Source organism: Pezoporus wallicus, unplaced genomic scaffold, assembly GCF_028554395.1.
Source record: "Pezoporus wallicus isolate ANWC-B61680 ecotype Strahan unplaced genomic scaffold, APGP_CSIRO_Pwel_v1 contig_6999, whole genome shotgun sequence".
Classification (NCBI taxonomy): domain Eukaryota; kingdom Metazoa; phylum Chordata; class Aves; order Psittaciformes; family Psittacidae; genus Pezoporus; species Pezoporus wallicus.
This window is the reverse complement of record NW_026640180.1, coordinates 2,098,202-2,125,630: the sequence shown is the minus strand read 5'-3', so window position 1 is coordinate 2,125,630 and position 27,429 is coordinate 2,098,202. Positions and strand designations below refer to the sequence as shown.

Here is a 27,429-nt window from a genome sequence, read left to right as displayed (position 1 = left end):
TTTTTTAACTACATAGCTTTCCTATGCACTTGAGGCTTTAAATGCATTTTAAATATTAACAAATCTTTCATTAAAATGCAGAAACAGGGGTAGGGGAGCTACTAGAAAAGTCTTTACTCCATCTCCTTTAGTTTATGTGGAAGTATTAATCAAAACCTTCATTAATATTGTATGGATTCAGAGCCATCGCACAACTGGAATGCACATTACTTCTTATTTACATTACTTTTACTTTAGGGTATTCCATTTAACAAAAAAAATTCAGGACTGTGAGTATACTTATGCAGGTATAGAATGTGCTATATTGCAGAACTCATGTTCCAAGTAAGCTTCTGGATTCACAAGAGAGAAAACTGAAATTCAGTAGTGATTTCAAACAACATTTCCAAAAATATGCGTTTGGTATGACAGCTCCAGCTGTGGGAGAGGCTGATTACTGAATGCCCAAGATTTATGGCTAAAGTTTTCTTCTTTCATTCCAAGACTTGGAGTGAAAAAAACATGCACTGTTCACAGGTACAAGCATTACCCGGCCTCCGGGAAACCAGGAGAGGTTGAATAAAATTATCAACTGTGTTGCTAAATACAGAATTATGGTGGAAAACAACATGCCTGTTATAAATTAAAGTCGCAAATAGCAGAAGCTGTCATGGCATGTAAGGGAAAGTCTTTTCTTAGATACAGTGTTAAAGGACAAAACCCTTAAGCAAATAGGAACAATTTCATATTAGCATGATATTACTAATATCCTGGCATCTGTACTAATCTCCTGGGATCTGTGCTGTTTGACATATTCATACATGATCTAAGAAAATTGATGAACAGCAAAATGCACCTTCTGCTAAATAATTCAAAGGAGTAAATATGAAAATGGATGACAAAGAATTCAGATAGCTATCTAAGGAATTTCCAAGTTCCCATTTTTTTAGAATCAAAGTAGAAATAGGAAATGTCTCCATTCCAGACTGGAGTATTATCTCAACCTGATGATGAGGAAGTTTCTTACACCATTTGATACCTCCTTGCCTTGAGACTGCTGTGTAGATACTAACACCACACTGTAGACTTACAAATTTTCCAGTTTTCCTTCCGTATATAGAGCAGATGTCTTGCCCTGTTCTTTACGTCCCATGAATGGTGTAGTTGTATAGCTGGCCACCTCTGCCAGTTACCAAAGGTTTTACAAACCTAACAGGTAACAACTAATTAACAGGCAAGATAGGTTAGGCAATCAGCTCAGTTCCTTCAGAAGAATAACAATAAGAAAAAAGATTTCTATAGAAGTGTTCAGCTGCATAAAAATTGTAGCACAATAGAAGGACAAGAATAGGACTGATTAGAAGCTATGATATGCTCACAGATCATGCTGGGAATCTCTGGTAAGCAAAATGCATCTTTAATGCAAATCAATACAGACAGTCTGACGATGGCCCTTGAGAAGGAAAGCGCAATCAAGCTGCCGCTCCGAAAGACAGAGCCAGTCCAGCAGTGAGCACACAGATACTCTCTTCCCAGCATCAACAGGAATGAAGAATTTGTCTGATAATTATGACCGTTTAAATGATTTTTGCTGTTAAGTAGGCTGCAAAATTCAGGAAGATATCCTGGGTTTTGCCTTATAATGGCACAATTACTCATTGACTGAGCACAGTAGCACCATTGTGGTGAGCCACTAGCAAACATCAGCCTCACAAGCTGCAGATGACGTCTAATTTGAACAGAAGTTGTAAAGTTTTAACCATATTGTCTTGGGAGCTTCCAAAACCCACTCTCAAAACCTCTGAAGTTTTGTGATAGCTTTTCTGAAAGAGGGAAGTTGCAAAATGAAGGCAGATATATACCTCCAAACTGCACAATCTTATTTTCAGTTGCTCAGCTGTAATTGTGTAGGCCCTGCTCGCCAAAGAACAGTACGTGGGTAGTAATTTCTACATTTACTCACTCCAACACGGTATCTAGAATTATACTTCTTTCTAGGAAAAATCTTCAACAGTCCTACTAAGTCTCTTCAAAACATATGGTCCTAACCCGACTGGTTTTAGTAACAAAATGAAGCGGGGGGAAGCAGTAATATTCAGCAAAGAAAAAAATGCTTGTGTTGAAAAGTCAGTAAGCTCCTAAAATGTAGTTTATACTGCGCATTAATTTAGGACTTTGAATTAAATGTAGAATTTAAAATAGGTTGAACTAATTTCTCTTATCCCCTGTTCTAACAGTGTGTGTGACTGAACTTAAAGGATTTTGAAATTAAAATTGGAAGAAAAAAAGCACACTGCTCCCCTAACAACCACATTTCTGTCTGAAAACATTGACCTCTTAAAGGTGTTTCACTGACGTTTTAAATGCCACATACTAGGCACACTGTTGGCAGCAAGTCCTGCTTGGGTAGACCAAATGCAGGAGAAGATGAGAGGACTTGCAGCAGTGAGAGATGGTCATGGTGATTAACTGACCCTATCCTTCTGTTTCCCTGCTTAAGTTTTGTGGGGGACAGGAGTCAGCCAGTTCAGACAGGTCCGATATGAACGGTTCAAGTTAATTGTTTGTGCCCAGGCCCTTCAATCACAAAGAGCTGTGTGAAGAGTGGCACAAGTCCCAGGACCCAAAGCAGTCAAAATGAGCAGAAAACTTTACAGGACTGAATTGCTCATGCTCTCTGCACACCATGTATCTTTACTGGAGAAAACATGCAGGGGGAGAGCAAATTGCTACCTCAAGGAGTAAAACTCTATATGATCTTTGAGACTAGGGGCTACAGTTTTGCTCTGGTTTTTCTGACATACTACACCAGCTTTCATCTAGTGAGGCAACTGAAGATGGTGGTAAGTTAGGCACTCAAATTCACAGGAAATAGCTTTGCTACCAGAAAGTACATTTGTTTTTAAGCGGACATTTTTTCATGGTTAGAAAAACACCCCAGACAAGTAACCAAGAAATCACAAATTAATGCATAATGCTTGAAATTCACATGGGTAAATCATCCTTGGAGCTTAATTCTGAACAACTTGTTAAATGGATTAAATACCTGCAAAGTTGTATAAATTCCTTAAATGTTATTACTTCTGCACCTAAACTTAGGAACTTAAATCTTTAATTGGCCATATAAATCTAAGTGCTTTCATCTTCTGTGATGCTTAAGACTCTTAGCTTCCATTAACATTGTAAATTTAGATGTCTAACCCCAACAAAGCAAAAAACAACTCTCCATGCTTCTAGCGTTTTCATCAAGTGTGCTTTTAGTGTGAGATGGTATTTTCCCCTCTGAGGAACAATTATGTAAATAAAATTAACATATATGTATTTACATTACACGCACACTTAAAAATGCAGCTAAAATTGCTTTTACAGTGTACTGTTCCATCTCACAATCTCATAGTTTTATGATTACCATATGCAGCTTTTTCTTTTTGTTTTTTTTAGTTACTGATGTGTTAATTATGTAAAGATCCTACCACCAGAAAGAATGGGAACTTTGGCTACGTGGGCTTTTTTATTTCGTGCACATTCCACCACACCATTTTTTAAGTATCCTAAAAGTTCATAAATGTAAATTTACATCCAAAAGGAGTCTAACATATCTGAGGGTTTTCAATCAGTTTTTCTGAAGTTTCTGAATATAATTTAGTCTCATTTGAATAAAAAAAATTAAGCATTCCAGCAAAAAGCACACATATATATGTATTTGTATGTGAAGAATTTTATCTAGCTACAGGAAAATACAAACAGCTTACCACGAAGATGATCTATCACAAAGAAAAACTGAAGTCAATAGAAAAATCAATCCAACATGCCTCAGACAGTGCATGCAGTCTAACAAATCCACTAATGATCAAACATCAGGAACAAAATTTGAACACTAAACATTCTGCTGCATGGCAGAAAAAGCAAATCTGAAACAAGATAGAAAGGACCATAGTAAGTGATATCCAATCATGACCAGAGACCAGAGCCTGACATAAGATCATAAAATAAAATCATCTCCTCCTCATAAATCTGTTGTCAGGACTCATGGTAGCTCTAATGAACTGCTCCATCAAAGCCTAAAACCAAAAATAAATGGCAAGTGACCCTCTTCTAATTCCCCATCCAAGTCGCTTGGCTCATTACACACTTACATTCGAGTGATAAAAGTCTGGTGAGTGAGTCATTTGGCAGAACAAGAAGAAAATGTAATTGATAGCTTCCCTGAGTCTCTCTATCTATCATCATGTTAGGGAGGGGCAAAAAGAAGGAAAAAAACTGATGACAAAAATACCAAGAGTAAAGAAGGTAAAGACAAAAGTGCTGGAGGTTAAGAAGAAAAGAGAAACCAAGAAGTAAAATGGCTCCCTGTAAAGCTATCAACCTCTGAAGTTAAACCCCAGGCACAATTTCCTAAGATGGTCTCTGGCATAATGTATTCATTATTGCTATAAAGAAAACTGTCATAGCAAAGCTCTGCATTTCCTATCAGCACTTGGGATAAGAGCAGGTAGGGCAACACTCTGTTCAAAGAGGACTCAACAGAAACAATAGGAATGAAACCAGAGAAAACCCAATAAAATGTGCTATTGTCTGCAAGCAACCTTGAGTCTTTTGCAGCAAGCAATCCGTCCCAGGAACTTAAGTGCCCTCTGAAATAGAGATTTCCAAAAGATGTATGATCACCAGGAGGTAAAAGCCTCAGGGCTTTATAAATAGAAAGACTTGGAGTCAGAAGTCCATCTCACCTTTGGGGCATTCAGGATTTCTGAACATCCTGATCCTATTTTGGGGCATTCAGGATTTCTGAACATCCTGAAATCTATTTTCACACAGAGAGCTCTATGGCCTAGGGCTTTATAGGAAAACTGCAGGCCACTAGCTTTGTGTGCATCCACCTATATGTACATGTGTAGATGCACATACACGTTAATGAGCTTCTCTGTCAACTTAAAATGAAGCTGAACTCAGCCAAAATAATTTCTCAGCTATTTCAGGTCTCCCTAGTGCTCTGTGCTTGAGAGGTGCAATTTAAAGGCATGATCACTATTTCTAGATAAATAAGATATACAAATAATAAATTACTTAAGTCAAAATTACAAGCAGGCACTGCATTGAAGATTCTTTTCATTAGTTGAATTATGGGGAAAAGTCTGAGGACAGTGGTAAAAAGCAAAAACGAAATGTTTCTTCCTGATTAGTTTTTCAACTTATTAGGAAGTCATTAGTAAAAGCTGGACAGTGATTTTCTAACTGTAAAGGGGAGCAGAGGAGATATCTGTAAGCAGCTTTTGGCATTTCACACTGAACATATGCACTTGGAAACTTTAGACAGCAAAAACAAGTCAAAAGAAGTAACATGGAAAGTCAGCATTGAAAGCAGACATATTCATTCCCACACTTCATCCCTTCCCACACTTCTCCCAAAACAGTGTTTCTTCCTCAAAACTCTTTGTTCCCACATTGACAGGGGCACAGGAAAATGAACATCCTTGCTGTTATATCACCCATCCCCCTAGGGCGTTGAAGGTGAATGGGTGAGGAGAGATTGAGGAAGAGACTGTGGTACTTAACTGCTGGCTGGGGTTAAACCAGGACAAATAAGAAAAGAGATGCCTTGCCGTTCCACATAATTGAAGGGCTTCTCCCTAGCACCCACCTCAATCTCCTACTTGCTTGTCCTACACTTATGTCTCTAATTTGCACCAATTCTCAGCCTAAAACTCAACTTCAAGTAATGACTGTCCAAATCTACTCAAATCCTGTACACAGGCTACGTGGAGAAATGCAGCAGCCAGCCAGGTTTGTATTTCCAAGTTAAAATGTCGGTCTTTTTACTAATGCAGAAATAGTCATTAGAGAATACCAGCTAATTGTGAACCTGCCTTCTAGGATTGGACATATCCCACAAGACTGACTTGAAATAACAGCTACACAATAAAGAAGGCAGGGAACTGTGTGGCAGACCTGAGGCACTTCTCAACACTGTGTACTGAGCCTGTTGCATCAAAATATATTGCATTTTTAAAACATGCTATGATTCCTCCTTTTCTGCTGTGCTGAAAGAGATATGATTGTTTCCCCTTTCAGTAAAGACACAGGCAAAAAATTAATAACCAGCTCTCAACCTGGTTCTTGAATTGTTTTTGCTCCTTCTAATTTCCTGCCAAAACATGTAGTCGGTTTGCAAGGTGACATTTGCAGAAGCTCCTTATAGATTGATTGGCTAAATTGCTGGGGAGTCAAGAGAATTCGTATAAAGAATGCGTACAAAGAATGACCTTCATCATTATAAAGTCAGACCTGCTGATACCGCCACATCCCAGAAAAGCCCACCCGCTTCCCACTCGGTGCTCAGAAAGGGACACTGCTGGATGTGGATCACAAGCAGGACAGCAAACAATAGGCTGGATGATCTGCAGAGTTCCTGGCAACCCTCTGGTGAAAAGTCAGGTCATGATGCTGCCTAAGTGCTAGACAGGAAAGGAAAAAAGGAAACTTTTGTTGGGAGACGTCCTGCATGGTAACTTGGAGGGTAATAGCAACTTCAGGCAGTAAACATGCAAATCCCTTCTCTTTGTAAGCATCTTCAGGCTCTCCCTGTCTTTCCGTCACCATTTGCCTCCCTTTAAGCCTTTTATTTGGAAGTTGCTGCACTCTTGGTTTAGCTAAAACTTTCTATTACTGACATGTCTACGCCTTTCAAACCATGCAGATCAGTACAAGGCACTTGCCAAATTTACATTTGGTACAGGACAAGTCATTGCTCTGTATAAAACCATCTAACAGAGATTAATAACTTTGCTACACTGCCAATGACAACAAATTGTGTTTTAAATGTTTCTCAGTGCAAAGCAGCATGTCTGTGCTTTGGCAACAGAACAGACCCTGAACTACTTACATGGCTCTGGACATGTACCAGATTTCTGTTTTCTTTTACTTTGGCTTGAAAAAAACACATGGGCAAAAGACAAGACATGTTAGTTTATTTTTGCCCATTCACTCCTTCATAAATACTGCCATAACATAGACCTTCTGAAATATACGGCAAACCGTAACTTTAATCAAAAATGATCCCTTTGGGAGTTGGAAGCTATATATACGAAATCTGTGGCATTTTGAAATTATAGTTCCTCCTGCAGTATAAGTTCACAGTCTTTCTGAACCAATAATGCCATCATTGAAGAACTTGCCTTACTACTTTTAAGTTAAACTAAACTGAAGTTTAACTACAGTCCTTGATTTAATTTAATCAGATTTAATCATGGCACAGAAATCAAAGCTCATATTTTTGTGATGTGTTTCATGAAACCTTTCATAATAGCATGCAGTTAGGAAATTGGTTGTGGTTTAAGGCTTTATGTATAACTTCTGAGTTCCCCAAAACACCAGGCAAGAAGTGTTGGTTCAGGGGTAAATTAGGGAGCATGCAAACGGAATCTTCTTTTCACTGATATCTGAGGAGGAAAGATATTTATAGGCTTTAAAGCTGAACTGTGAAATCAGCTAGCTAATATCTTCAGATACCTTTTGCAGTTTTGAACTGCCTTCTAGAGAAGCACCACCCTCTCTACATGTTTTAGAGGGAGATTACTAAACATATGCACCTGAGTTAGCTGTCTAAACCAGATAAGTTCTAATAAAGTAGTGACAAGCTCATTATTCCAGCAAGCAATTAGAATATCATTAGCTTTTTCACTGCTCACAATACACAGACTTTTTAAAAAGTGTTTTAAAAATATTTCTATACAGTTATGGAAAAGGATATATTGCCATGATGTCTGAACAAGGTCGACATATGCTATATGCATATGTCCACTTCATAGATCAAACCAGTGAGTTCAATTACAAACTTCAAACTGAGATAAACTGTACAACCATCACAATCACAATGTCCGACTTGCTAGTATTTCCTAGCAAATGACACTTGCACCAAAGGAAAAATCCTTTTTGCTCTTGGGTTGAGGTTTGTGAGAAAGAGACCAGTTTTAACTCTCACCGAGAGAGGGCAGTGAAATATCTGAAATTATCAGAAGTTCCCACAAAAGAGCCATATATCTTTATAGCAAGCATGATAGCAAATAATCTCTGCAGACATTTAATTTTAAATTCTGTGGAGCATTCAGCTGATGCTGTATTATTTTTAACAAACATCCTCCCACCCTTCAGTAAGTGTACTGTTGTGTTTAGAACTGAAAAAAAAGTAGAAAACAAGGCTATGGGTAAAACCATGAGTACTTCTGAAATAAAATTTTACTGTTTTCTTTATTTCAATTTTCAAAGCAGAATATTAAGAAACACCTGTGCTCTCTGGTGAGGTTCCTTGCAGTGTGTAAGTTTTATTTACAGTTTTAGCTGATTTCTCCAGAACGTGTGGACTTAACTGCCTAGCTCCATCCCACACATCCCACACTTTCTTTTTGTTCAAAATTCAGAATGACAAGTTAGAGGGCTGCTTTTGTTCCTAGCTTTTAATGACCTTGTTACAGGCAAGCAGCTGTGCTATACAGTTCAGGGTGACTGATTTGTTTTTAAGAAGTCAGAATATCCTTTTTTTTTTTTTTTTTCCAAATTTATCTCAAGACTTTCAGGTTGAGAAGTTTAAATTGTCCTAATCCAAAATCTTTTGTTAAAATAGCTGCCATAAGATGCTATTTGTGGTCTCCAAAGGACTGCAACAGTCAACAGCCTCCTGCAATTCTGAGTCCACAGCTACCCCACAGCTCTTAAAATACAGCTGGCAAAAAGCCAGGACCTTTCTCTTTTTCACACCTGGGTGAAGATTACTTTTTTGCCGAGCTAAGACAATAATCAGCACCTGAACATGTAACCTTTCAGTGGATAGATGTAATCCACAAGAAAATATTCTGTCTTCTACAGAAAGATTTTGGGGTTTATGTTCAACAGGATTTAAGAGAGATCACACTGATCATAGAACCTGGCCAATCTGGCACATAATTATGTATCATTAACATTGCACTTGGCAAGACACCTTTCAAAAGACATGGGAAAAGGAAAGCAAAGGGAAATGGGAAAGGGGCAGGGAAACACATTTTTACTTCATTTTATCACTGGTCTTTGAAGGTTTAGAATAGTTTTAAGTCCTTTTTTAAAAATGGTTTTAAACAGACCAGACACTTATATATGTTTTTTTTCCTCTCTTTCTAAGACAAATGGAATGAATAAGAAAGTAAAAAATAATAATGAGGACAAACATTTATTTAACAAAGTATCATAACATTATGTATTTTCTTTATAGATGTTTTATTTTTTTCCTGCAGAAATGATTTGCTTATGCAATATGCTAAAGTGGCACAACAAACTGGAAAGCAGCTTCTAATGACTAATGGACTGACTGACTATTTAAATGTTACAAATCTGTTAGAAAAAGAGCCTGATAAAACTTAGAAGGAATATACAACTGGAACCAAAAAGATTTTGGAGGAATTGATCTGTAATAAATATGGAGTATGATGTTACATACTGAACACATTAAACAAAAGGGGATGCAATACACTATGAGAAATAGATCAGAATTACTCATTAAAATTTTTTATCATGTTTGTCTTCACACACCCCCTCCTAAATTTTAAAAGCAGCATGAAAATCTCTGCCATGAAATCAGTTTGATGTGAAATTCATTCCCCTTTGGACTGAACAGAAATGCTTCAGTACATAAAGATGCTAAAAACATTTGTATTCAGTGCATCAATCCCTGCTTAATGCAATCTGTTGGTAGCCTACAGTCACAAAGCGACATAAAGATTGTATTCTCATGTGGGAAGATATCCATCACTTAGCTGGTCTTGTCATATTTGCTTTCCTGCAGACACAATAAGTGGCAAAGCTAAAAGCAAGCAGGGTGCAAGGTCTTCAGCAGTAAAGTTAGTAGCATGAGAGGACAATAGCTTTCCACACGCTGTTCAGTGTACAACAAGCCCCAAGGCCAAACAGAGAAATCAATTTAACTATCCAGAATCAAGCGTATCAAGAGACTCATTATAACTTTACTGTAGAAACTAGCTGTGAATTATTCCAGTCTTTCAAACATATTTGAAAAGGTAATTTGTGAACAGATAGGTCACAAAATATTGGGGAAATATAATTCACCTTAGTATACACTGACCAAAAGGCTGTACTTTACAACTTTTTTGCTTCCAGACATACTGAATATTGAGGTACCATAGATTAGAGTTTGTGTAAAGTATTTCCATGTATAATTACCACTGTAGAATAGAAAATCCACAATACCTGTTACTCCCTCTGCAACAGACTGTTACAGGGATAACAATAAAATCCATCCATGTGGCACTTCATTTTCTAGGCTGGAGCCTCATTCTGGAATTAATTTTGTAGAATTACAGCCACAGACCTCCATCATTAGCTAAAAACCACTGTGTGAACAAAACTGCCCTCAACTCCCTCTCTAATTTTCTAATGCCTCCTCTTGGACTACCCCTCCTGTAATCTTTTCTGAGCAGGTTCTTCCAGTGTGCAGATGAACCTCCCATGCACTTTATGCCATTGCCTACGTCCCTGCAGCAAAGCGCGGAAATTCTCTGACATTATTCTTTGCTAATGCAACGTTACTTGTGACACACTTTGCAAGAAAAAGCAGGCTCATGCAGTCTCCAACATCAGAAGCAGAACTTGGAATCTCAGGAAAAAAACAGAATGCAGCAGCCAGAAATATACACCTAGCAGTAGGTCTGGATGGTTGGTCCAGCAGTTGCGGGGCAAGGCAGCTGCTACAGAACAAAGATGAACAGGAAGATGAAGACAACTCTTAAAGCATACGGGAATGGATACAAAGAAAAAGAGTTTATAAAACTGTTTAACCTCTGTGGCATGAGTGGGACTGATATTCCCTTCAAGAACTTAATAAATATATTTTTTAAATTGCATTAATTGACACTGTTCCAGTGTGTGGTAAGTGTCGTTTAATCATGGATATATGATATTTAACTAGATCCTAACTAAAATATTTATTTTCATACTTCTTATGTTTATGCCAAATATTTGACTCAAGGGATATAATACACAGCTTAAAATAAACTGACTAATGAGATCACAGACATGCACATTCAATGGGGAAATCACACATTTTCTCAGTAGTTAATAAATTTAGAGAGCTAAAAGTACCTGAGTAATAATGCAGAATACTAATAAGTTTAGAGTCCTGTAACATCCTAGAGCCAAACTGATTCAAAACAGCAGTGTTAAGAATTTAAAATATAATCTATTATTTTAAAAAGCAATCAAGTTATAAGGCAAAATCTGTAAAGGCATATACAAACAGCATACTGCATAAAAATATTCATATAAACCACTTAAAGTTCATTATAAAGGCACTCCACCAGAATGCATACTTTAAATCAGATTTTTATGAGCCATAAGCACGTTAGTTATTATAAAAGTGTATTTAAAAAAAAAAACCAACAAGCAAATCCAGCATTTCAGACTAGTAGATTTATGACTAGATAAGGTGTTGAAGCAGCCTGGTTCAACATAGATCAGGAAAACTCAGCAAAGTGAGATTAGATCTGAGCTTAACAAACACCATGAAGAAACAGAGATGGAAGAAATACAATGAGTAAAAAAAAAAAAAAAGCCGCAGGTAAATGCAACTGGAAGCAGAGAAAGCTGCCGAAGATAATACACAAAAAGGGTAGCACAGTTAGCACAGGAGAACAGTGTGGCAGTAACAGAAGAGAGAACTCTGGCAACACAAGCATTAACATAGGGATACTCCTGAAATGGTCAATGGCCCAGCCATACCAAAACCACCCTTATTTCTTGTTCTTGTCATGGCTTGGCTCCTAATCTCTTGTTTTGCTTTGACTTCTTTATGCATCTCTCCTAAATAGAAATGTTGTATAAGTCCACAGAAAAAACACAGGGCTTAATTTCCATGCACTGTACTCTGTATTTCTGCTGTCTGCAAATATTAGTTACAGCTACTAAGTTCTTAGTTTAAATCCAAACATTATCAACTTCAATTTATATTTGTTTCAAATCAAGCATAAAAATTTTGATACATTACACTATACTTTACTTTCTCAAGTCATAATATGCTTTACATACATGACCAAAATTAAAGTTAATTTGAGCTGAAATTTCAGCAGAACTTCTGCAATTTATCCCATCCTATCCTTTTCTTCACACCTGAAAAATATCCTCTCCACAACTATACTAGAGGAAAAAACTGCCATAATAATTTTCACAGGTTTTTGAGGAATGGAGATTAGTAGTACTGAAAGTAACAGTGAGATTATTTTCTACCAGACATCTCCCACAGGTGCCAGACACACCTTACCAAATTCCTAAAACAGTATTTCCCCCATTTATTTCTAGCTTAGAGAGTTTCAAAGCCTTGTTAGTGCTTACAATTTCCTGAAAAGCTTTATTTTTCAGAAGAAGACGTTCTGTGAAATGGAATTGTTTACCGAGATAAAAAATGTAAAGTATTTGAGACTTAATAAATATCACTTTTTTTATTACTTCTGCTGTGCATTTTAAAGCAGGAATTCACCAGGACAAGAGCACTTCTTATTAATTTTTATTGTAACTTACCCTTTGATTAAGGCATTATATCATAGCTTTAGATCTGGCAAAAATCTGAGCACTGTAGTTTTAAGGCTGAATCATAAAAATATTTCAACACTATGAAAGAACTATAAATATTATGAAGTCATCAAAAGCTTCATCATCCTCATCTTTACTATTTGTAAAGAACTCAAGAGGTGCAAGGAGGTGGCCCTTACCAGTCACACAGCAGTAACTTTTTGTCTCTGGGAATCACTTTTAAGATTCTTTTAATTGCAGGATACAGCTATAACCACTTTATGGGAAACATATCTCAGCATTGCCATAAATGCAATATTGAGATAGAATTACATATCACTTCTACTTCTGAAGGTCTTTTGGCAGATAAGAAAACATAATTCAAAACTTTTACTTTACAAATGACAATTTATGCATCGTAAACTCTACCATATTTTGAAATAGATGAGCTGAATAATTTAGCTGGAAACTACAGTATGTTATAAACAAAGATACAGAATCCAAGTTGAAATCACTGGGATGTTTCCCTTTGTCTTCTCAAATATCATGATTAGTTTCTTATCTGTCTTAAAAACACCACAACAAACAAAGATTTACTGTAGATTAAGCCGTGTTGTGCTAACAACAGTGGAAAGCAGTGATTTTTTCCACCCTCAGCGGAGGTACATAGTACACATATATATGTACAGAGAGATACGCAGACATATAGAGGGTATTCTCAGTGGAGCTCCACAGGCCCTGCATTTTCATTGAGTTGATATTACACATATATATGTATAGAGAGATATGCAGACATATAGAGGGTATTCTCAATGGAGCTCCACATGCCCTGCATTTTCATTGAGTTCAATTACCAGTTTCCCATTCAGCTTATGACTTGGCTGGCTCCTCTAGGTCCCACAGAGCGTGGAGGGAGGACTAAAGGTACTGAATCTTTGTTTTGGAGTTCTCCCTGCTTTGGTAGAAAGTGACAGTGAATAGCCTATGGCCACAGAGGCAGAGGACATTGAGCTTATCAGTGCCACTTACCCACTGCAGGAAAATACTGACTACTACTGTCAACAAAATCCCATTCGGCATCTGCTTAATGAAATACAGTCTTTCCACAAACAAAACCTAATAAAACTAAACAAACACAACATCAAAACAACAACAACAACAAAACACAAAAATCCCCAAACCAAAAAACCCCCACAAATCATCAAGCTCTCCCCTGCCTCCCACAATCAAACAAAACTTAAACCAACTTGCTTTCAATTCTGCTATATATGAATATTCAGTGTCTAATATGACACATTTTCTTATTTTCCTGATAAAAGGCTAGCTTGGAACAAAGAGATCTTACTGTGAAAGCCAGTTCTCCCTACTTCAAAAGTGGTACCAGCAAGTTTTGTTCATAATCAGTCTTCCAGACCTTTCAGATGTACCATAGGGGCTAATCTGATAATCATCAGCCTTCAAGGAGAAGTCCCCTACAATATATGCAAATTAGAAGCAATTAATTGAAAGGTTGGATGAAATTATCTTTGCATTCCAAACTGGGCTGTCCTACAATTCCACGATTCATTATCGTGGAGAGACATGTTTGGGAGGGCACAGAAGGCCATCTAATTGTGTCAGTCTTGGCTTGTGGTTCTTGTAGAAAACAGCAATTTATCAAATCTTGTGAAATCTGTATAGATCTACTTCCACTTACTATGGACTAAGATCTGTGTTATAACACTGAGATGTATCACACTTCTCAAGCCTGTGCATATGAGTTCTTAAATCTGATGACTGAACAATTCCCTTCGCCACCCTCAAAAGCTAGAGCTAAATGACTCATTTCCTACTACCAACTCTTCATGCCTCCTGTTAAAAGAAACACTCTCCTGTCTACATGGTTTTCTAATTACTATTTATTTTTTTGACTAGGATATCCAATTTCCGTCCAAACATAGAATACCTCCCTCTTTTGGATTAATTGAGGGTTAAAGGCACTTACTAATTCTTCCTAATCATGGAAAAGACATGTTTTTTCCAGTTACAAGTATTTGTGAATTGAAGCAATTTTCATCAGATGATAGCTTTGATCAAAACCAAATCAACTCTAAAGAGCAAAAGACAAGATTAGGAAACTTTTGAAAACTAATTCTGAGAGTTATCTGTAATTCATTAAGAATTCCCACCTTAAAACAAGTAATGCCAAGTTGAGCTAAGGGTTTTATCTTATTAATTTCAAGGATGATGAACCACAGTCTTGAAAGAGCACCCACTGAGCGTTCCCTTAAAGGTGAAGGGAAGTCCCTAATGGGATTTCCAAAATCGCATAGAAGCATTACTGCCCAAGAGATCAATGAAGCATTAAGTCCATTATTAAATCATATACAGTTCCTGCTGACATTATTCCAAATGCCAGTTTTGAGGCTCTTCAAAGATCCCAAGCATTTCAGATGTATGAAGTGAATTACAAAGCTAATTTTCTCAGCTGAAGTATCTGAGGATAAAAATTCACCACAACTTTCCAGCCAGTTCTGCAGATCCGTGCTCACCGTGAGGCTTTCACAGCTACTCAAGCAGAAGAAAAAGCAATATAACCATAGCAAAGGTGTTTAATAAATGGCTCAATCAATTACATTGAAAACTGTAAAGGGTTACTCTTTGCAAATACCAATTTGGAAAAACAGGCAGTTCAAGAGGAAGACAGAAACCCCAAAATGAAGGAAAAATGTCTAACAGATCAAGTTTTCACGTGCTACATTAACCTGACAAACTTTCAAATCCAAATTCTTTTTCCCACTGTAGTTATTAAAAACCCAACATGCTATTTCTGCTATTCAATTTTTTTTTCAGGACAAAAACATCTCTGCTGTGAAAAAGAAATGAATGAAGCTCTGTATCATTCTTTGCTCTTATGCCCATTTTGAAGTCTAGATTAATGACAGAGGAGCCTCTGTGGTTAAGCACTTGCCTAGCAGCATCAACAGAAAACAGGAGTTACTGATACAGTTCCTAGCTTTTATTTTTTATTATTCTTTTTACTGATCTTTCTTAAGTTTCCATTGTAATAGCAAGATATGAAAGGAAATTAAAAACACAAGTTTGAGAGTGGAAAATATTTCTCTTGTTCTTTGCTGTCAAGACGACTGCATTTTCAACAGGAGATAGGTAAAATGTAACCTCTTTCCCAATGAACGAAAATGAATAAAATACATGAAACTATATAATTTAAAGCACATAAAAAGATTTGTCTCTTTCTAATGAAAGCAATCAGTCAAAACAGGCAGTTCCCAACTCCACTGAATGCAGTTTTCAGTAAGAACATTCATATCAGTTTTGACAAGAATGGAAATTCTGAGCAGATTTCTGACAGAGATGGACTCATCCCTGCCAAAATTGCCAAGAGAAATACTATAGAGCACCAAGGTCCCACGGGGAATTTTTGTTTGACATCCTCGGGGTCCCATTGCACTCTCCCCTCCTGTCCCACATTTTCCCTTCCCCCACACTGTTCCCAACGCAGGAGCAAACACCACTTTACTCCAGAGTGCTGCAGTTACTCAGAGGCTTTAAAGATGTTTTGGGGATTCAAATCCCACTCCTTTATCCCTATAAATGTCACTGCTAAAAGCCATCCAATCTGCATGCTGAAAACTGGACAAAACTGTATCTTAGTTATTTGAGCTGAATTTTAACCCAAGCACTTTACCTTATTATTTTAGACCAGGAAATCTAGACACCCACTTGTCTTAAAGCCTGAAATCCCCTTTCTGTTTTACAACAGGTCCTGCTATGTTCAAATGCCTGAGTACACCAGAGTTCAGCAGACATGGAGAAAGACAAGACAATACAAGAAATACGAGACAAGGAGAAATAGGTCTCAATTGCACTGTTTCAACAGAAACAGCCTGGGGTCAGGGCAGGCATTTGGACAGTCCAGCAAAATGATTTAGACTCCTCCCCTGCCCTCACCTGATTCAGATAGTCCAAATTTCTCCAGATAGTACACCACTGATTACTTTGAGTCAGTCTGTCTCTCTTTCTGCAGCCTCAGGTTTTAAAAGAAAATGCTTTATTCAAAAGCACAGAGAGGGAAACTTTTTAAACTTCAGAAATATGTTAGTTACGGATAGAAGCATTTTTTCCATTTTCCATTAGACTCAAATATACATTTAGTTTGACTTTTATGCTAAACAGAAGTGCAGTTTCAAGTAAATCACAGTTCTCTACTAACACTAGTTTCATTGTGATAACATGCAAACTCCCACCACTTTCCAGACAAATTAAATTTCATTGAAATTTCACAAAAGGTTTGCAGAAGCTGACAGAAAAGCAAAGAATCTGTCACTGCATCTTTATCTATTGCATAGATAAATAAAGGAAATGGTAATCTTCAGCAGGTTAAAGCAGATTTAAGTACTGTCCTGAACTGGAACAAAAGGTCCCAGCTCACCAAGGTATTTAATTACCTTTTTACCTTTAGCACTAAGTAGTTAGTCTAATTTCTAGCAGACTGCTCATGTATTTAAAGTTGCTTCTGAGAGAGTATTATGATAGCACTGTGCCAGGCCCACCTTTTCTATCAACACTAGAGGCAAAGCAGTCAGACAAAGCAACATCTATTTTCAACTCACTAGAAAATACACCATCAATAATGTCTCTGTAAATTGCAAGTATATCTTTCAGACACATCATATATTGCATGTCAGCCTTTAGAAACAGCTGAAATGGATCACAGCTTAAAGTACGTGGTGCTGATATATACACATTTTTAAAATCACATTACAGAGCTCTCTCATAATCATGAGCACAAAAAGAACAGGTGAACCTATCATTTACCTCAAGTACCTAACCAAGAAGCTAACCAAGAAGAAACCCACTTTGGGTTACTATACAGCATTAGTTAATAAACGTCAGCAGAACTGTATAACTTCTCTTTTTACCCAATGAGGCAAAAGGGAATAAAAGACAGAAGATGCAAAAAAAAGTTCTAACTTTGTAAGAGACAGAAACTTCCCCAAGATCAAAATATACACATGGAATATATGTTGCTTCCTGATGCAAATGTAAGGAAAAAATATATACTGGATAACAAAGCAATGCCAGTATTAATGTAATCAACGCTGCTCTCAGGTGGAGTGGAAGTAGAGATTATTTTACTAGAATGAAAACAAAAAATGCAGTACAGTTTCCCTATATCTGAACAAATAACACAATTAGAGAATATTCCACGTAACCTTTAACAACCTGTGAAATAAAAATCTGCATGCATTGACTCCACACGGAAGGCCCTGCCATTCACACCGGTAGAAGGAGGCAGGCTTTAGCCAAAACTTTCAGTCACATTTCATATGAAATGCTTTGCGCTACAGATATCCCTCAGATTAAAGTAGATACAATTTCCTCTTTAGGTCATCAAATTAAAATACTTTAGGACAGAGCCCTACAACCTTACTGGACAAATGTAGAGGGGTTGAAGCATCCTGAGTTACTTGGGTCCTCCATCCAGAGTATCTGTTTCCCTGCATGCCCACAGCTCTATCCTTGCTCCAAGTCATTAATAGATGTCCTGAATGCAAAGAAAGCTTTGACATGGATATCCTGGTGCAGAGAGGAAGAGATGTGAGAGGCTGGCATGTCATCTCATTCCCCCACTGGGAGGAAATGACAGAAACCATCTTCAGAAGAGAAGAGAAGAGAAATGCACGGGAGGTGGGTGTATGCTAACAGGGTTGTAGAGGCAGAGCAAAATGCACCACAAACTCCAAATGTCCACACGCGGCAGAAAAAAACAGTGCGGGAACAGGAAGAAAGTCCCCTAAACTTCAAAAGGTGTAGCACAGAGCCTTTGAGGATGAGCCCATTCTGAATTACAAGGAGCACTGCAAGAAACATGAAAACCACTTTATTTCCACAGTGCTGTTTTCTACACCACGAAGATATAAAACAGTACTCCTCTGAGCTATCAGCTCCCTTTGTTCATTTGTTTGTTGGATGGTTATTCACAGGAATGGCAGCTTTTATTTCAACAATATAGATAAAAGTATCACACTGAAATTTAAATGTCAAAGAATACATACTCAAATGTCAAATACCAATAGACAAATGCCAACAGAGAAATGTCAGAAATACACCCATGTCTCCCACTGAATATAACTGTATCTGCACAAAAGCAAACCACAGCATGATGTGTAAAAGCAAGAGTTTTTCTGCAGTTCCTTTGGGATGGTAACACCACTCGTGTCAATAACATCAGGATCTGGCAACCATTTGACTGGATTATTCCAGGTACCCGGTTCATTTGCAGACGTAACAGTACAAAACTTGCATCATCGGCACTCCTGAATTTGCTCACTCGTCACTAAATGAAGGACCCAACTCAATGAACTTCTGAATGAATGCTCCCCTGCTTTCCAGGAGCCCATGAAAGATAAAGGAGAGGACTTGAGACAGTTTCTGCTAGACTCATTGGCTTAATTTGGCCAGTAAAAACAAACATGAACATGAATTCATGGTGTTTCTTAAAAGGTTTGGTTTTTTGAGTCCCAGCAATATTAACGTTTGAATGTAAGTAAACTTTTTAAAAGTGAGCAAATGACTCCAAAACCCAAATAGAACTGACTTCCGGTAGAATTTGGACTCTTGAGAAATTCGAGTGCATTTAAATATTTGACTTGCATTAACTAAAATCAGTTGATTGTTCCTCAGGGGAATAAAATAAATAAAATTCTTTACACACTTTGTGTGAACATCCGGTCCCAGTGACTTCAATAGACCTTTTGTCAGGATTTCACCCTTCATTACCTCATATAAAAGTACTCAGAAACATGTTCATTAGGGAAGATGCATTTGTTTAGAAACTTCAGTCAGTCTGCTAATTGCAGCTACTTCCACTAGAGCTGAGAAATAAAAATGGTTAGGCAGTTCTTTAGTCAGACCACTAACTACATGAAAACCTGAAATGCACTTTAATTGGTGTAGCTAACAAAAATATATCTGACTCCTGTAATTATTATGATTTGCTTTCAACACTAGTGGCTCATACTCTGGGAAGTAAAACCTAATCAAAGATAGAATGTGTGACATTTTGTCAAAAGAGTAAAACCAACATATGGCATTTTAACCTTACAAATTTTCTTCTCTGTATCTAAGGTTAATGTTTTAGGAACCCCAGCCTTTTGGTTTGTTGTTTTGGGTTTTTTTTGTGTGTGTGTGTGGGTTTTGGTTTTTTTTTTTTGTTTGCTTTGGTGGTGGTGGTGTTTTGTTTTTTTTTTTTCTTTGTGACATTGATTGGAAATATATTTATTTTAAATCCTTCTACTATTCAATTTAGTGTAAAAAATACAATATTTAATTGGAACTATTTTTAATTTTCTTTGAAAGGTGCTTCTGAGAACAATTACCACATTCTCACAATATATACAGAAGTATCTTCAATTGGCCAATTCTTGGTCAATTGCTGAGGTGAGTAGCTCGAGAGAGGACGCCTTCAACACCGGAACGGGCGGGGGACATCAGCGTCCAGGAGCCTCAGCTCAGAGCGGCAAGAGCCGCCGAGGGAGCCTCAAGTCCTCCACAGGACCTGCCCGGGAGCCGGCAGCTCAGCTGACCCACAGGGGGCGGAGCCAGGAGGGGCGGCACCTGCCCTGACTGGGTAAAAACCTGCCCCAGGGAGCGCGGCGAACAGAGCGGGTGGAGGCGGTTTGCACGGGCAGGGGAGCGCTCGGCGTGTGAGCAGGGCCCGGTCCGGGAGCTCTGCTCTGGCTGCCCCGGCGGTGGCAGCGGAGGCACCCAGACAGAGCCGGTGAGAGGGGAGGCTGCAGTGCAGAGCTCGGGGTGTAGAGAGTGCCTGCACTGGGCTTGTGAGGGGAGGGCGCGCAATGGGCAGGGCTGCGCTCGGTGCTCCCTGGTGGAGGTCCTCCTGCAGCAGGGGCTGAGCTGCGGGATGCTGTTAATAGGCTGCGAGATGTCAGGGAAGCTGAGAGGAAGCAGGAATGCTTGCTCCCGGCCCAAACTGTGCAGGGGCCTCGAGCTTCACCTCTGCCTCATGAAGGAAAGAAGGAGGCCCTTAACCTGGGAAGCGGGGAATTAGTGACAAAAAAAAACAAACAAAACAAAACAAAAAAAAAAAACACCAAAAAAAAAAGGAGGAAAAGGACAACCAAAAGCAAGGGGCTTCCCCCTAAATCCCCTGTCCCCACGCAGAACCACTTTGCTGTCCTGCAGGGGGCTAATGAGGAAGCGCACTCGAGGCAGAAACAGCCGGCTGATGCACTGCTAAAGAAGATCTCTACTGGTGCCGCTAGGAAAAAGCGGCAGGTCGTAGTAGTAGGGGACTCTACACTGAAAGGGACAGAAGCACTTGTCTGCCATCCAGACCCCTTCTCAAGGGAGGTGTGTTGCCTACCGGGGGCACGGATCAGGGATGTGGCAGAGAGGCTGCCTGCTCTAGTAAGTCCCACGGACTATTACCCACTCCTGGTGATACATGTGGGTGCTAGGGATATAGATAGTAGTAGCCTGGGGAGCATAAAGAGGGACTACAGAGCCCTGGGGGAGGTGGTTAGGGGCTCTGGAGCTCAGGTGGTCTTTTCATCAATTCTCAAGGGTACAGGGGAGGACCTAAAAAAAGCTAGGAGGATTAGCCAGGTTAATAACTGGTTAAAAGGGTGGTGTCATAGTCACGGGTTTGGGTGTCTTGAACACGGGACCCAAGCTTGTAGGCCAGCTCTAGTGGGGGCTGGTGGAGCTGGTCTGATAAAGAAGGGAAAGAGCAGTTTTGGTAGGAGGCTTGCCAGACTGGTCAAGGAGGCTTTAAACTAGATGTGTTGGGGGAGGGGGGCATCATTCCATCCCAACACACCCAGTCAGTTGCCAGAACCTATAATAAAAGCTCGGAGCAATGCAGAGATATCCCAGTCACTCCAGCCAATGAGCCGGCTTCAGTTGGAGCTCGGCTCAGATGCCTCAATACAAATCCAAGTAGCATGGGGAACAAACAAGAGGAATTAGAGATGTGTGCACGTCTACAGGGGTATGATATAATAGGCATCACAGAAACATGGTGGGATGGCTCCTATGACTGGAGTGTTGGAAAGGAAGGTTACAGGCTCTTTAGAAAAGACAGGCCTGGCAGGCGGGGAGGGGGACTTGCCCTTTATGTTAGGGATAGGCTGGAGAGTATGGAACTCTGTCTGGGGACAGGTAAGCAGTCAACAGAGAGTTTGTGGGTCAGGGTTAAAGGGAAAACCGCTATGGGAGACATTATGTGGGGATCTGTTACAGACCGCCTGATCAAGGAGAACCTGCGGATGAAGCACTCCATAGACAGATAGGAAAAGCCTCACGCTCGCAGGCCCTTGTTCTCATGGGTGACTTCAACCACCCTGACATCTGTGGGAAGGACGGTACGGCCCAGCACAAGTAATCCAGGAGGTTCCTCGATTGTGTAAAAGACAACTTCCTTCTGCAAGTAATAGCGGAGCCGATAAGGAGAGGTGCCATGCTTGACCTCGTGCTCACCAACAGGGAACGGCTCATTGGAAATGTGACTCCCCAAGGCAGCCTTGGATGCAGCGATCACGAGATGCTCGAATTTGAGATCCTCAGGACAGTGAGAAGAGTGTGCAGCAAGCTCACTGCCCTGGACTTCAAAAGAGCAGACTTTGGCTTCTTCAGGAATCTGCTTAGGAAGGTTCCATGGGATACAGCCCTAGAGGGCAGGGGTGCCCAAGACTATTGGTTGATATTCAAGGATCACCTGCGACAAGCTCAGGAGTGCTGCATCCCAACCAGAAGGAAGTGCAGCAGGAGGGCCAGGAGACCTCCTTGGATGGATAAGGAGCTCCTGAGGAAAATTCAAATAAAAAAAGAGGCTTATAATAAGTGGAAGCTAGGACAGGCAGCCTGGGAAGAGTACAGGGATGTTGTCCGGGAAGCTAGGGACCAGGTTAGGAAAGCTAAGGCCCAGTTAGAATTAAACTTAGCTAGAGCTATTAAAGATAACAGAAAGGGATTCTTCAGGTACACAGCAAATAAAAAACAGACTAGGGAGAATGTAGGCCCCCTCCGGAAGCTCTCAGGAGAACTGGCTACACAGGATTTGGAGAAGGCTGAGGTTCTGAATGACTTCTTTGCCTTGGTCTTCACTGGCAAAGGCTCTGACCGCACCACCCAAGTCTTGGAAGGCAGATGCAGGGACTGTGAGAATGAAGACCTTGCGCCCACTGTAGGAGAGCAACTGGTTTGAGAACATCTTAAAAATCTGAATGTGCACAAGTCCATGGGTCCTGATGAAATCCATCTGTGGGTCCTGAAGGAGCTGGCAAATGAAGTTGCGAAGCCACTGGTCATCATATTTGAAAAATCATGGCAGTCAGGTGAAGTTCCCAATGACTGGAAAAAGGGAAATATAACCCCCATTGTCAAGAAGGGGAAAATGGATGACCTGGGGAATTACAGACCAGTCAGTCTCACCTCTGTGCCTGGCAAAATCCTGGAGCAGATTCTCCTGGAAGGAAGGCTAAGGCACATGAAAATCAACAAGGTGCTTGGTGACAGCCTGCATGGCTTCACTAAGGGGAAATCCTGCCTGACCAATTTGGTGGCCTTCTATGATGGGGCTACAGAACTGATGGACAGGGGTAGAGCAGTTGATGTCATCTACCTGGACTTGTGCAAAGTTTTTGACACTGTCCCACACAACATCCTTGTCTCTAAATTGGAGAGACATCAATTTGATGGATGGACCACTTGGTGGATAAAGAACTGGCTAGACGGCCGCACACAAAGAGTTGTGGTCAATGGCTCAATGTCCGGCTGGAGAACAGTAATGAGTGGTGTCCCTCAGGGATCGGTGTTGGGACCGGTCTTGTTCAACATCTTCGTTGCTGACATGGACAGTGGGATTGAGTGTGCCCTCAGCAAGTTTGCTGATGACGCCAAGCTGTGTGGTTCGGTTGATATGCTGGAGGGAAGGAATGCCATCCAGAGGGACCTTGACACGCTTGTGAGGTGGGCTGATGCCAACCTCATGAAGTTTAACCATGGCAAGTTCAAGGTCCTACACCTGGGTCAGAGCAATCCCAGGCACAGCTACAGGTTGGGCAGAGAAGAACTTGGGTATATTGGTTGATGAGAAAATGAACATGAGCCGGCTTCAGTGTGTGCTTGCAGCCCAGAAAGCCAACTGTATCCTGGGCTGCATCAAAAGGAGCGTGACCAGCAGGTCGAAGGAGGTGATCCTGCCCCTCTACTCTGCTCTTGTGAGACCTCACCTGGAGTATTGTGTGCAGTTCCAGTATCCTCAACATAAAAAGGACATGGAACTGTTGGAACAAGTCCAGAGAAGGGCCACAAGGATGATCAGGGGACTGGAGCACCTCCCGTATGAAGACAGGCTGAGGAAGTTGAGGCTGTTCAGCCTGGAGAAGAGAAGGCTGCGTGGAGACCTCATAGCAGCCTTCCAGTGTCTGAAGAAGGCCTATAGGGATGCTGGAGAGGTACTCTTCATTAAAGACTGTAGTGATACGACAAGGGTAACGGGTGAAAACTTAAACAGGGGAAGTTTAGGTTGGATATAAGAAGGAAATTCTTTCCTGTTAGGGTGGTGGGGCACTGGAATAGGTTGCCCAGGGAGGTTGTGAATGCTCCATCCCTTGCAGTGTTCAAGACCAGGTTGGATGAGGCCTTGGGTGATATGGTTTAGCATAAGGTGTCCCTTCCCACGGCAGGGGGGTCGGAACTAGATGATCTTAAGGTCCTTTCCAACCCTAATTATTCTATGATTCTATGATTCTATCTTTCTGAAGAACATTCCTTTCTCTACAGCAGAACTCACTGTAAAGCTTCCTGTGGATCACTGAATGCTGTTTACAAAATAAATCAGAACAGATTAGATCTGTTCTGCTCTGGACACTTTCTTCTTTTTAACCAGCCACAGCACATCACAAAACTCTATGGATAGTATTTATAATGCTACCTTCAACAGAGAAGTTTCCTTATAATCTCTATATTTAATTTTAAACAATTATCTTGGTAAACACAAAAACAATTGCATACTTTCAGCATCTTTCCAGGTTTGCTTTTCTCCTGAAGTGTGTCTTGCAACACTGAGTTTCATGGTCTAACTACATTCCATGTGAAACTCTGTTCTCCTTTACCAACTAAAATTCTATTTCTTTTCAAAGGCAGTGAATGTCTGCTTGTCCTTGAACTAAGATAAAGGGTAAACAAGGAAGGTTCAAAAAGCCTGTTTGCACTATCTCATTGTTTCACACAATTTATGTGTGCCCATGGTCCTTAACCTCTTCTTTAAAAGCAAACTGTACCATAGTTTAAATCTGCATTATAAATGTAAATTATACCATCAGAAAAGAGTCAGAAAGGATCAGAAGTCTTTTTGCACATTTATATTTCTAAGACCTTTATGTGGGTATCTATTTCTCTTCTACCTTTTTGTGAAATGAAAGAACACAACTTTATGCTTCAGTCAGGCATTCACCCAGACAGGCATAACGTCAAAAACCAGCCAAAGTCAACCAATTAAATTAAATGAAGGGATACAGATTTGTCTTAAGAAGGACTACTTTGTTGATCTTAAGAACAAATAGCTCCTTGACACATAGCACGGAAAATAAAAAGTCAAAATATGTTGAAAAAGGCTGAATTTACAGGTGAAGGAATAAGGACTCATCCAACATTCTGGTCGCCTAAAGACTTTGTGAAGCGCACCTCCAAATATCAACAAGATCCAGTTCTGTTTAGTTTCTAAAGCATCTCTCACAATCTCTGCTCAAGGTGACATAACTATAGGCATGTGCGTACATCAAGGTATTAACAACAGTCGAAAGAGCAGGAACGGAATAACAATTACAGTAAATAGAGGAGGAGACATTTCAGAAGTTTAGAGACACTTTTAAACTTCCTCTTTATCTCTTCCTTCTTCCAGAGCATTATCTGTTGCTGCAGAAAAATTTATCTGTTGTATGCAGATAAATGATGTCCTTCATTACATGGCAATGCTGACACATGGAAACAGCTTACACATCTTAAAATAACTTTCTCTGTCATTTGCTTTTAGACAATCACTTCAGCTTCCTCACATATAAAAACCAGTGTGATTTGATACACTAAATGAAGAGATCCTTATATTATCTTTCAGGAGATCTGTGTTTGAAGAAGAGTTGCTCCTGGAAAAGCCTATTAGTCTTTTATTTTCCTAAGAGGTACCATATGATTTTTGCTACTTTTGCCATCCCAGATGGGCAGTTATCCAAAGTTAAGCATATGAATTGCAAATAGAAACTTGCTTCCACCATTCCTTGCACAGGACTTTATTTTTATAGACTATCAAAACTGAAAAAGGTAATTTTGCTGGAGAAGTTTGACATTTCCTCAAACAAGCTCAGTCCAAGTATTTGGACTGTGTCTGGCAGCTGAATACATAACATTGCACTTATTCCATAAAAGTTAATTTTTACTAAAACACTGAGTATTTATTTCATGAAGACAAGAGGGTACAGAAATTTTATCTATGTTATGATAGATTTTCTGACCTATGAATTTTAATCATCTAATGGCTACATAGCCCACTTTGACCATAGAGCCAATGTGGGCACCCTAAACATAATTTAATGTAAAATTTGCTATTTTGGAAATGGGTGGCAAGGGTTACAAACCAACAGCTTTCACTGCTCTTTTGGGACAGTCAACCAACAGCTGAACACATTCAGTCTTACAATGAATACCTTGATCAACACAACCTACCGCAAGGCCTCTTTGCAATAATAAAATCGCTGTATATCTAGAAATTCAAGACTTTTCTCCAATTTCTTACTCCTCTTAATGACACACAGTATATTATCTGCTGTCAAACAGTTTTCTGTTTGCTCTGTGATGGAACACAAGAAAGCTTTTTAAAAGATCAGTAAAAACAGTCTCTTGTTTGAACATATGTATCCTCACCTTGCGGATGCCTCTGCCAAGATCTTCCCCATAATTTGTCCCCAGAATTTCAAAATGCACATTGGGATTCCCCCCATTTTCTGCAAATTCCAGTTCTCCAGTCAAGCCATTCACTCCACCCTATTGGAAAAAAAAAAAAAAAAGAATGGATTGAAAACTCAGAAGTAAACAATTATAATAACCTTTTGTTATTTTGTTATCCAAGGCATTTGTGCACTGAGTATGAAGTATACATTCACAACTACTAGAATCAGTACAGTGTTCTCAAGAACACATTTCCTGAAAAAATTTTGAAGTCTGAATTGTTTCTGTATCATTTAAGTTCTTCACAGAAGACTCAAACTCAGCAGTGGTAAGCAGATGCAATGCAAGCAACAGTCTTCGTGTGCACTCCCAGTTTTTGTCCTTTAACCTGTCAGTGTGTAAGTACAGACATTCTAGCCCCATTAAAAAAAAAGTTTTGTGACTAATTTGAGTGGATGTGAATGTAAAACTAATGACAAACAAAAGAAATTGCACAAAAAATACTTTTGTTTATTTTTGCATCCCTCCCTTCCCCCCCTCAAAATGTTTCTCATACAAGAGATTTCCACATAAGATCAGGTTGAGTTCTGCATGAAGTTAGGCATTTTGCGAGCCCAACATAAGTGATCTGAATAAATGAGGCGCCTGCCTAGCTGAAAATAGTGATTTTTCTGTTTTCCTCCAAACCTCTACTGCTAAGAATGGATGAGATAAGCAACACAATGGAGCAAATTTTCAAGCTTGCTTTTACTTTTTACATTTTTGTCAGAAGGGGTTAAAATACTGAAGAAAAAAACCAGTGAATATTTACTGTAAAGAATCATGAGTTGAAAAGACTATAAATGCTACAGCAATACTCAAAACATATTCCAGGGTTGATTCAACACGACACTCATTTCATCTTTGTATAAGAACTGTGATGACCTAAACTTTAAA

The 27,429-nt window shown here is 39.4% G+C and overlaps 1 protein-coding gene across 2 annotated transcripts in view; it reads right to left on the bottom strand.

Annotated features, from left to right (window-relative positions):
- Nucleotides 1–27,429, bottom strand: part of GRID2 (glutamate ionotropic receptor delta type subunit 2) — a 914,338-nt gene that overhangs the window by 369,128 nt on the left and 517,781 nt on the right. For both annotated transcript variants that reach the window (XM_057417982.1, XM_057417981.1), the window contains exon 8: nt 26,470–26,589. In XM_057417982.1, the coding sequence (XP_057273965.1) occupies nt 26,470–26,589 (120 nt within the window). The remainder of the gene's footprint in view (nt 1–26,469; nt 26,590–27,429) is intronic.